The sequence below is a fragment of the Phyllostomus hastatus genome, unplaced genomic scaffold (genome assembly GCF_019186645.2).
Source record: "Phyllostomus hastatus isolate PE091 unplaced genomic scaffold, TTU_PhHast_1.1 phas_scaffold_501, whole genome shotgun sequence".
In the NCBI taxonomy this organism is placed as follows: Eukaryota; Metazoa; Chordata; class Mammalia; order Chiroptera; family Phyllostomidae; genus Phyllostomus; species Phyllostomus hastatus.
Window position 1 is genome coordinate 43,424,569 of NW_025334033.1, and position 12,095 is coordinate 43,436,663.

The 12,095-nt window shown below is 41.0% G+C and overlaps 1 protein-coding gene and 1 non-coding gene across 2 annotated transcripts; one reads left to right on the forward strand and one right to left on the reverse strand.

Moving 5' to 3' along the window:
- Positions 1 to 43: 43 nt before the first annotated feature.
- Positions 44 to 112, reverse strand: LOC123809068. Its single transcript, XR_006783941.1, has one exon. It is a non-coding gene; the product is annotated as a small nucleolar RNA SNORD2 (small nucleolar RNA).
- Positions 113 to 4,737: 4,625 nt separating this feature from the next.
- On the forward strand, positions 4,738 to 7,325 carry HSPA2 (heat shock protein family A (Hsp70) member 2). The gene has a single exon (XM_045823347.1). The coding sequence runs from the start codon at positions 4,878 to 4,880 to the stop codon at positions 6,789 to 6,791; it is 1,914 nt and encodes a 637-aa protein (XP_045679303.1). The 5' UTR covers positions 4,738 to 4,877; the 3' UTR covers positions 6,792 to 7,325.
- Positions 7,326 to 12,095: the final 4,770 nt, after the last annotated feature.

Here is a 12,095-nt window from a genome sequence, read left to right on the forward strand (position 1 = left end):
AGTATAATTCATTTTCTTCTCAGTTAAAGACCCTGGTAATTTTAAGTGATTGACAATGAGTATTCTCTTCATTTCAGATTAGTTCCAAAATATGATTGCCATAATTTCATTTGATTTAATTTCACTTCATAAGTGTTAACAATAATGGCATATTGAGTCTGACTCTTCCTGTATGCAAGACAACAGCCTTACTACTTTCAGATTATTTTAGACTATTCCACAGGAGTGTATCCTCCTAGTTAGCACTCTCCAAAACTGAGTAGATACAATTGTCTGCTGTGGTCACAGATTTACTTTTCTTCTGGAAAGGCCTCTCTTCCAGGTTTGGGTTCTGAGAACCTTCCAGGCCAGGCATGGTAGAGTCCCCCTTGTCTATAGTTTAATTGTAAATTTTAAAGGCAGTTTTCCAAGGCTCAATAATATGGGAAGCAAAGGGTGACATTTTTCCCATATTGACAGGTGATTGGATAAATATTTTGGGACAGGGTACTTCCAAAGAATTATAAAATGGAAGTATTTACAGACGTCTTAAACATAATAACTACTTTGACTCCAGCTTGCTCATAGGTCTTCAAATTATAGGCTGCTACATACTCCACCTTCTCTTCCGGCCAACAATACCTCCTTAAAACAATCTGTGAAACTTTATGAAGGCTGCACCTAGGTAGTGATTGAGAGGATTCCAGAAAATACATAATTTTTTCCCCTAGTAATTTGGGAAAAATTTATTCTTGCTCAGTCAGTCTCCTTTGGGCAGGCTTGACTATCCACGCATACAGTTTTAGACCTCATTTTATTCATCAGAGTATCTCTAGCACAAGTATTTTCAGATGTGAATTTGTTTCCATTTTGATATGTGCAGTTTTAGTACAGAAATATAAGAGATAGGCAGAGAATCTTACTCTTCTACAGGAAAAAAATTAAGTTTTTCAGTATTTTTGGTTAAATAATGTGCCTCAGGTCACTTTTAATAAACACTAAGCTAGTGAATCACTACTATGTTCCAGGTACTCTTCTGGGTGTTGGGGATTAATTAGAGAGGGTTTGGCATATGGTAAAGCTCTTGGTTTTTCCAGACTGTGTGGGACCTCAGTCTTTAAAAATATTTTGAAACACCTAGTATTTATAATCTTCCAAACAGACTTTCTTATGTTGAAAATCAATAGTAATTTCTATGTAAGTAGTAGGATTAGTGAACCTTGTTTCAAGTGAATATTAATGGTCAAGTTTTAAAAATCAATTGTAAAATTATATATATGTAAGGACATTTAGAAAAATTACTGTTAATCCACCTACAGATAACCAATTTTGATGTGACATACATAAGATTATCCTACATATAGAGTAAGAAGTTACAAAAGTCTTGTATCTTATTTTCTAATTAATTATATCAATAATGTTTTTCTGTCAGTAAAATTCTTGTAAACAATTTTTATGGCTACATAATTCATCATATGGATGTACTATAATTGATGTAATCATTTCCTTATTATCAGATATGTAATTTCATTTTTCATGTTGTTATTATCACAAATAATACTACCTGCATGTTATATTATTTCCTTGGGATGAAGCCCACAAGGTAATGCTAAATGAAGGGTATGGACATATTTAAGGTAAAGAAAAATATTGTCACATTATCTTCCAGAAAGATTGTATTAATTTACATTTCCACTAGTAGAGTTTACCTGTTTTGCTGAACCATTGCTGGCACTGACGAATATTATTGGACTATAAATTTGCTAATTTGATCATTTAATGGGCTATATTTTTTATTAACTCTGAGCCGCAATCATAAAAAATAAGATTAAAAAATTAAAAAATCAATATAGATAAGGAACAATGTAAAAATTCCAAGAATGCTCAGCGTATAATAATGTTCTAGGACTGCAAAAGTTTATTTCATATGAAATCAAAGTGAAAATATGGTGTCTTTTTTGGGAAAAGCTCAGGATGCCGTCTAAAGTATGAAACATCAATTTACTAGGTGAAAAGTTAGAGCAGAAAAAATATATATGTATCTATAATAAAAATGCAGATAAATTGCTACTGTGGTTTCAAAGCTGTGTTAAAGGTTAATGTAGTTAGATTACAAGAGAAGTTTGTAATAACTGAATAACTGTACATAGAGGCAATACATAAGTTACTAAGAACCTCTCCCTTCTGAAGTTCCAATTTTAGTGTTTGTGTATAAGAACTGGCATGTTTGGTTTTTGCAGTCTTGCTTTGCTTGAGGTAAATGTGTAAGGGCTGTCTCAATACAAAAGATCTGAAGACTTTTTTTTTTACAGTTTTGCTTTCATTGTTGCTGGGACCCTTTGACTTATCACATCATATTATCAGTTCTACAAAGAATTTGGATTGCTCTCCAGCCCTCTAATTCCCTCCCCCATGCCTTTTTTTTTAATTACATAAAAGACATCAATTTGCTAGAATAAAATCAAGACCTATGTACTCACAATTTAAGGCAGTGTCAATAGAAAACTTTTGGTTTTATCTTTGTTTTCCCAATATTTTCTTTAAAAGGTTTCCTAGTTCAATTTTTTTTCTTTAATTTCTTTCATGGAAAATGAAATGGGAATTGTGGTTAAAAGTAGTACTATTTAACTAATAAGATCAACAAATTAATAGCATATGTGTTTTTAAAGATTGGAAATTATTTACACAACTAGATAAAAGAAACGTGTTCACTGACAGACTTTATAGAGTTCTAGCAACATTACTTCTTGGTCGCATTACTTATGTGTTTCTCAGACAAAAACTTTGCCCAGTGCACAGTCTCACACAAATTTGATATGGGCTGTCCATTACTACCTTCTTTCAAAGGATGGTTCCCCTCTCCCATAGCCCCAAGGGGAAAAAAAAATCATGGTGCATAAAGCTCTGAAATGTATCCTGGCCACCTGAAGACTCTATTTCTTGTTTGTACCCCTGCCCTTGTACTTACATTAATTTGTACAGACCCTGTAGTTGCCCTAGGACACTGCTCTCCTCTTAGCCCAAGCTACAACAACGCACACAAATGATCTCCTCCCCTCTTTGCTGCCAACTTCAGTGCCTGGCTCAGGCATGTCACCTCTTCCAGGAAGCCCTCACCAATACACTTTTCCCTGTCTGGATGTGTCGCCTCTTTGTGTTCCCATAGCGCTTCTCTCGAATTATGTTTACCTCTTTATTAGACTCGACCTCATAAAGAAAGACTATTTCATTTGTTTTCCTACTCTAACATAGAACCGACCAAGCTTACTGAATTAATGTCTACAGCTTAACATGCCCCCCCCCCTCCCCCCGCCCCAATGTCTACAGCTTAACATGCCCCCCTCCCCCCGCCCCCCTCTCCCCTCCCCCCGCCCCAATGTGAAATGTTAGCCCAGCGATTTTGTAACAGTTTTCCTTCAGGAGCCCATTTATAGGAGTCTGCTTCTAATCTCATCACCTGGTGCCAAACGGTAATTCCAAACCTATTCTCACATTCCTCTTACAAAATGAATTGTTCTCTTTTTCACCTACCTTCTCTGAGGGTCTATGCCTCTAATGAAGCTTCAGCAAAACTAGAGAAAATAATCTCATTCTGTTGTGCTCAGTCATGAACATGACTCAGGTCACAAACCAGGTCGCGTGTGCGTACGCTGGGAATCGGGCTGGGAAGGGAGACTAGGGTATTTTATGGTGCTTCAACATGAGGGTTTGATTATAGGTTTTCCTGGGAATAACTCAAAGCGGCGGATAAAGCCCTTGAAACCCCAAATAAGGAAAGCAGTGGAGAGAACAGGGGATCGAAATCAGAAAGCATCAAGTGGTAGGACAGGCAGGGAAAATGGAAAGTGAGGTACGGAAAGTTTAACCGCTGGGAAGACTAGTTGCAGCCACTCCCCAGTCTCCCACTGCGCAGGCCTCCCGCGAGCAGCGCCGAAAAAAAGTCGGTCTCTCCGGGCTTCCTCCCCGGCTCCCTGCTCGGCTCCGGTCCCCGCCACCCCCCGCCTTCCGCCAGGCAGTTTAAATCGAGCGCTCACACCCACTGAGATGCTGCAAAGTGCGCAAAGTAAAATTCCGTAAGGCTGACAGCCGGATCCTGGAACTTCAGTGTCATTTTATTTTTGTCCGAGGCCTAAGGGGAGCCGCCCTCACGCCGATATTATGCCAAAGTTAAAAAAGCAAGTTCTGGCCCTATTTCCTCGGTGCAATCAACTCAATGAATTGGCCTGCCCCGGCGTGCTAGGTTAGTAGGTACCCTTGGCACTGTACTGCACACTTAAGACCTAGGAACTGAAGAGGCAATCTCTTTTCCCCGCTCGCCTTCGGTGCTGGGCCAACGCCCCCACCGCGCCCTGGCCCTAGCCTTTCCTTCTCCACCCACTTGGGAGTCCGAGCTGCTCATTGGCCGCGTGTCCTGCCAATCCAATAGATGTCGGCGAATCTAGCCTTATGGAAGGCGAAGATGAAAAGAAAGCGCGTATACCTGGAGGGCGTCGGGGAGTGCACGTGCCTTTAACGCCCCCCCACTGCAGGCCTCTAGTGTGGAGCAGCAGACCCCGCGGCTAGGAGACGAGGGAGGGGATATTTACATAACGGCTGCCCCTCGCTTCCTCACGCGGGCGGGGGTCCCGCCCCTCACTCAACTCAAAAATCTATTGGGCCTCGGGCGGGTCACTCTGACAAAAAGCTAGCCTTGGCGGGCTGTCCTGAGAGCGGATTGGCTCTGGGAATTTCCACAAGTCGGCAGGGAGGTGGCTATAAGAGCGAGGAGCCTAGCCCAGAGTAGCGGGAGACACAGTTTGCGCTCGTGGTATCAGGTGCAAGGCAGCCGTTAGTTGACTCCGCGGATTTTCTGTCCCTGGTGTTCTTGCCTAACGTCGCTTGCCTATCTTTCAGCCAGGATGTCTGCCCGCGGCCCGGCTATTGGCATTGACCTGGGCACTACTTACTCGTGCGTGGGGGTCTTCCAACATGGCAAAGTGGAGATCATCGCCAACGACCAGGGCAACCGCACCACCCCCAGCTACGTGGCCTTCACCGACACCGAGCGCCTCATTGGCGATGCCGCCAAGAACCAGGTGGCTATGAACCCCACCAACACCATCTTCGACGCCAAGAGGCTGATCGGACGTAAGTTCGAGGACGCTACAGTGCAGTCGGACATGAAACACTGGCCGTTCCGGGTGGTGAGCGAGGGAGGGAAGCCCAAAGTGCAGGTGGAATACAAGGGAGAGATCAAGACCTTCTTCCCAGAGGAGATCTCCTCCATGGTCCTCACTAAGATGAAGGAGATCGCCGAAGCCTACCTGGGGGGCAAGGTGCAGAGCGCAGTCATCACCGTCCCGGCCTATTTCAACGACTCGCAGCGCCAGGCCACCAAGGACGCGGGCACCATCACGGGCCTCAACGTGCTCCGCATCATCAACGAGCCCACGGCGGCGGCCATAGCCTACGGCCTGGACAAGAAGGGCAGCGCGGGCGGCGAGAAGAACGTGCTCATCTTTGACCTGGGCGGCGGCACCTTCGACGTGTCCATCCTGACCATTGAGGATGGCATCTTCGAGGTGAAGTCCACGGCCGGCGACACTCACCTGGGCGGCGAGGACTTTGATAACCGCATGGTGAGCCATCTGGCTGAGGAGTTCAAACGCAAGCACAAGAAGGACATTGCGCCCAACAAGCGCGCAGTGCGGCGGCTTCGCACCGCCTGCGAGCGCGCCAAGCGCACCCTGAGCTCCTCCACACAGGCTAGCATAGAGATCGACTCGCTCTACGAAGGTGTGGACTTCTACACGTCAATCACCCGCGCCCGCTTCGAGGAGCTCAACGCTGACCTGTTCCGCGGGACCCTGGAGCCGGTGGAGAAGGCGCTGCGCGACGCCAAGCTGGACAAGGGCCAGATCCAGGAGATTGTGCTGGTTGGTGGCTCCACCCGCATCCCCAAGATCCAGAAGCTGCTGCAGGATTTCTTCAACGGCAAAGAGCTCAACAAAAGCATCAACCCCGATGAGGCGGTGGCCTACGGAGCAGCGGTGCAGGCGGCCATCCTCATCGGAGACAAGTCGGAGAACGTGCAGGATCTGCTGCTACTCGACGTGACCCCGTTGTCGCTGGGCATCGAGACGGCTGGCGGCGTTATGACCCCACTCATCAAGAGGAACACCACGATCCCCACCAAGCAGACGCAGACCTTCACCACCTACTCAGACAACCAGAGCAGCGTGCTGGTCCAGGTGTACGAGGGTGAACGGGCCATGACCAAGGACAATAACCTGTTGGGCAAGTTCGACCTGACCGGGATTCCCCCGGCACCCCGCGGGGTCCCCCAGATTGAGGTCACCTTTGACATCGACGCCAATGGCATCCTCAACGTCACCGCCGCCGACAAGAGCACCGGTAAAGAAAACAAAATCACTATCACCAACGACAAGGGTCGTCTGAGCAAGGACGACATTGACCGGATGGTGCAAGAAGCGGAGAGGTACAAATCGGAAGACGAAGCCAATCGCGACCGTGTCGCCGCCAAAAACGCCGTGGAGTCCTATACCTACAACATCAAGCAGACGGTGGAAGACGAGAAGCTGCGGGGCAAGATTAGCGAACAGGACAAAAACAAGATCCTCGACAAGTGTCAGGAGGTGATCAACTGGCTCGACCGAAACCAGATGGCGGAGAAAGATGAGTTTGAACACAAGCAGAAAGAGCTGGAAAGAGTGTGCAATCCCATCATCAGCAAACTTTACCAAGGCGGCCCTGGCGGCGGCGGCGGCGGGACCGGAGCCTCCGGGGGACCCACCATCGAGGAAGTGGACTAAGCTTGCACTCCAGTCAGCGTAAACCTCTTTTCCTTTCTTTATTATTTTTTAAACTTAATCTTCATTGTATTTTTCTCATTACCATATAGTCCCCTTATATCCCCCTTCCCCCTTCTTTATTTTTTTCCTTTTGTTTTTGTTTCTTTGAAATGTCCTTGTGCCAAGTAGAGATCTATTGTTGGAAGTCTTTAGCCCGGTGTATACATATGAAAGGAAAGGAGCAACAACTTAGTTTAATTATAAAAGGTTAGTTCTAAAGTTTGACTTTTAAAAACATTATTTGAGATTTCTTTTAAATGCATTTTGCATGTTTGCTGACTTGAGCAATTTTGGTTAGCTTATTTTTAGATGGGAAACCTTAAGTTTGTGCACATGTTCTATGGAAGCTTGGTAACAATATATAGAAGCTTGAATTGTTTAGTTTTATGTGCTAAGGAGGAAAGTCAACATTGCAGTAAAGTCAAGAATAGGCATTCTTTTTGCACACAATTGCATAAATACAAATTTAAAGTAAAGCTGGAATTGATTTCAAAATTGCTGTCTTGGAGTTTTCAATTTTCTTTCTGTACTGTTTTACCCATGTTAATCTTTAAGATATTAGTATGAGGTGAAGTTTATCTAATTCAATTTTGTCTAATTCTCAGATGAGGTTCTCAGATGCTTTGAATTACCAACAGCTTAATTGGAGAAGATCTGGGTAAACTTTTCCCCCTCTTTAAACACAGAAACCAGATTGGGATCTTCCAGTGTACCCAAACTCCTAAGGCTTGGCTTAAGTGTTCAAGTGAAAATCCACCTGCATATTCCATTAAAATACAAACTGTATTTGGGGGTTAAATGTAAAATGATTCTTTAAACTAAAAAAAGCTGGGGCACGAGTTGTCTTCTGAGAATAGCCCAAAGTAGTATGAAACAAATTGCTTTCTGTGACATACAGGTGCCTGAAACAAGAACCAGTAGGTAAACTTTACAGCCACTTAATATTAAGAGTCCAAATTTAGTCAAACTTGTTTTAACTTTCTAGTAAAACAGCTCAACTTTTGAGCTTATTCCACAAGGATGTGTTTCCAGCAGGTACAATTTCTAGGTGGGTAGGAGATTTGTAGATATTTTTCCCCCCTGATTTAAGAATCATAATGATTTTGCAATACCTTCCTTAAATCACTAGAATAGATTTCTTTTTTAAAGGCAAGCTGCAACATAGTTCTGTATTTTGCTAATATACAACTTGTCCATTTTCCTATATATCTGATTTGAGATTGGTATAGATAGGAATATTGCAACCCTTTGGAATAAAGGACTTTAAAGGATAAAGTCCACTATCCTGGGCTTTAAAATCCACATCCTTGGGAGAAGGAGGGTCATGTTTATTTTTTAGTGGAATTACACTTCTGCTTTATTCTGATTTATTCTCTTTAGGGGAAACTTGGGAGAAATTCCGTAAAGCTGATTGGAAAATGTATAGTAAACCTAATGTTTTCACCACTTATATACATTTTGATATCTCTTTCCAAATAATGTGGATTTGCTTCATGTTGTTCATAACATAACAGTGAATTATAGAAACTACATTTGTAATTTAGTAGTGGGCCCTTCTTTATTATGCAGAGAAAATAAAAAGTAGGGAACAAATTAGCCTAAAATTGGGCTTTGGTAATGACCCTCACATAAGAAATGACTCTTAAGTACATATACATTTCCTTTCCCCGCACCACAGCAGGTCTCATTTGGGTGAGGGATGAAGATAAAAAAAGCAATTGTGAAGTTGCTTCAAAATAAACTTTTAAAAATTACACTGAAAAGCAGAAGATAACGGGGTTTTCAGTGCTGGTGCTGCGCTGGTGGCAAATTTTCAGCAAGGAGGTATAATGGTGTTTTATTGACTACAGATAATATCACATAAATATTTGACAAACTACCTTGTTATTAAGAAAACAGGTCATTAATAGCCTTAGAGTGACTTTGAGCATTAATTTTTACCAAGATAATACCCATGCTATTAAGCTTCTATTAGATCTTTATTTGTCGAAAGTGTTTATCCCTTGCTCTAACTTCAGGATGTAATGGAGTCTTTCTGTAAGTGCAATCTGGTATTAGTATGACTCATTTTAGACCTCACTTTAAAAGATACTAGCTTCTAAAGTATCAGAAAAATGACCACAGGTAGTCTCTTTGATTCTGTGGCCAGGCCTCTGGTAACTGGCTATAACACCAATTTCAATCTATGTAAACACTTATTTTCTATCATTTTGAAAAGTAATTTGTAAAACTTCTAGCCTTCTTGAGTGTTTTTTATTTAATTCTGTCTTCTCAAATTTACCTAGATCTGAATATTATTAAGATAAAGCTACCAAAGCAGCCATTCAGTGTTTCCAGGGGTCAGTTGAAACTAGTAACCCAATAACTCCTGGGAACTCCTTAGCAAATGTTAGATCAGCTATAGTCAAATGACAATGGAAAAAGTACTTGATGTTAGGACAAGACTAAATTACAGTTTAAGAATTAATTAAGCATCACTTGAACTTTAAAGTAGTGAGTTATGTTAGAGACTTGTGGTCATTTATGACTAAAGCAAATGCAATACATGTAGAATAAAAAAAATACATTTCTCAGAAGAGGCACTTAAATTCTTCTTACCTGAATGTCTAATTAACATAGTTGTCCTGTTTGGAGACAATAAATCTAGATATCTGTTAAAATAACACATAATAGATTGTTTATAGTATTTGAGATGTGTGGTGTTTCAAAACAAGCTCACTCTAAATTTTTTATAGTATTACTTTGATATGTATAATGTAAATGCATTAAAATGTACATATTAGGAGGTATTAATGTTATATATTTAAACTTAACATATATAATAGGATAGTGAATTATCTAATCAGTATGTCAGGGAGACGAAATGAGAATTTCTTTATCCTATATATAATCTTAAGTAGGACTACAACCTGGTTATTTAGATAAAATGAAAAGATTTCTTTTTATGAAGTTCAAACACTAGCCCATGATAAGGCCTTCACCTACTTTAAATGGAATGTAGTTTATAAAAGTTGTGTTGTGAGGCATTTTCCTCTTCCTTGAACACTGTAATTAAAGTTTTAAAGAACCTCAAATCCATATATTACAAGACAATAGTTAAAATATGTATTAAAATATATTTCACATGCATATTGAAATATATTTATATATTTTATAGAAATAATTTTACATATTTCATAAAAATATATACATTAAAGGACAGGAATATTCAATTGCTTCTGTATATTTAATTTATAAATAAGTGTCAGAAAACTGTTTTGAAGGACTATCCTTAAGCATTAAAATTAGATACAGAATTTCATTCCTTGAAGAAAAAGTAAGGATCTTTGGGAAAAGAGACCAGTATTTATTTTTGATATAGCTCTTGGAATGGATATATGCATTTCTGAAACTTAATAGGGTGATATTTGTTGTAGAAATGTCTTTTATCGATAGAACAAATCAAGAAGCCATAGGCTCTTCACCACTTTCAGAATAGATTATTAGGTTGTTTGTGAATTCAAGATTAGGGAAATAAGTAACCAAAAATAAAGTTGCTAATTCAAATACTGTCATTGCCACATCCTTACATGTTAATTTTTAAAGGTAAAATTATAACACTGTAAAAACCCATCCATTATGAATTTTTCATAATATTGAGGCAGGATAGTAAAAAGCTAGGGAAATTCCTTGGCAAATAGAATGGAGAAACTGAGACAGATGGCTGAACAAACTGGCCAAGCAACTTATAGCCAGTTGCAGAAGTCAGCTCCCTGGAGATAACATCTAGGCCTCAGCTGTATTTCAGCTCCAGGCCCAGAAAAGAGGCAAAACCAGGTGGGTGACACCAGGACCAGCTGCAATGACTAATGACTCCTGCCCTGGCACTGACCAATCAGTAGAGACCATGACCCTGAAAGGGCACACCTGGAAAACTAATGAATATTCTGCTGAAACCCTCTCCTGAAACCTTTAAAATTCCTGCCACCAAGAGAGAGAGAAAACCCCCAAGACAGAGGACCCAGCCCGTTCTCTCCCTCTGGGGAGCATGCCTACACCTTTTCTTTTCCCTTCTTCTTCCCCAATGGGCATGCATCTCCCAAACTTTAAGGATCCCCATGAGACTTGCAGTGGGCAGTGGCAGCTTGTTCTGTCCCAGGCTAACCTCCTGAACCTGTCTCCAGTACCTACTTTTCTCTGACTTCTCAGTGAGCTACAGCAGCCCCACCTGGGCTCATTTTTTCCTATGACATTTTTAGAGAGCCAAAGCAGCCAGCCTAGGTCTCTCCTGTTGCTTGTTCTATACTAAGCCCTTTCTTGTTTCACTGGCCTCAGCTTCAATAAACCTGCTCTCAATCACCTGGACTCCTGTTGTGAAATCTCTCCTGCATGAAGTCAAGAACCCACACACTACTGGCTAGCCGTAGGCAGACCTCCTCAGGACCAGGTCCCCTGACCAGTAACAGTATAAGCATGCATTGTAATTAAGTTAATGTTTTACGGCTAAAATCTAAGACCAGAAACTCAGTTCTATATTATATGCTCTTAGTTATATGACCTTGAAAAGTTTCTTTTAATTAGCAAAAAAAACAAAAACAAAAACAAAAAAAAACCCACCCAACAAAACCTTTCCCTCACAGGACACTTGGAATTATTAAATATTTAGATAGTACCTTTACCCCCCCTTTACAATATCATAATTGTTTTTTCTAAAAGGACGAGTATTTCCATTTTAGGATGTGAATTTCTAATCTTATAAAAAACACCATTTGGTGCAAAATGTAACCTAAGAAATGAGTGGGTCAATTTTACAATAATGATTTAGAGCAATAAAAACAATCTTTTCTTCCTTCTTTTCGTTAGGACTTGGTAATACGGAAGTATAAGATGGTTGTTCTGAATTAGGAGGGTTTCTTTAAATACTATTGCCTCTAGCACCTATGAAATAACTTGTCCTGTAACATTTATGTAGGTCATTATTTGGGGTTCTCAACTCTTATTTTTCACCTTAGTTTTATACATTAGACAGCCCGAAGTTAGACTATGGTGAGGTGTAAAAGATCTTTGTTGTTCTTCACTCATTGGGGTAAACTGGTGGTTGACTGAAGTGTGGTCTTCCTAATAATGGTTGTCAGGTGAATAGATTCCAGGTTTTTCTGGAGCTTTAGCTTATTATTTCTCCCTGTCCACCCCACCCCAGGTTATATACACTGTTTGGTAAAAAACTCTTGGTGAATGGAATAGTCTTACTCCTTTTCAAATAAGTCATCTTATTAGCTAGCCTTG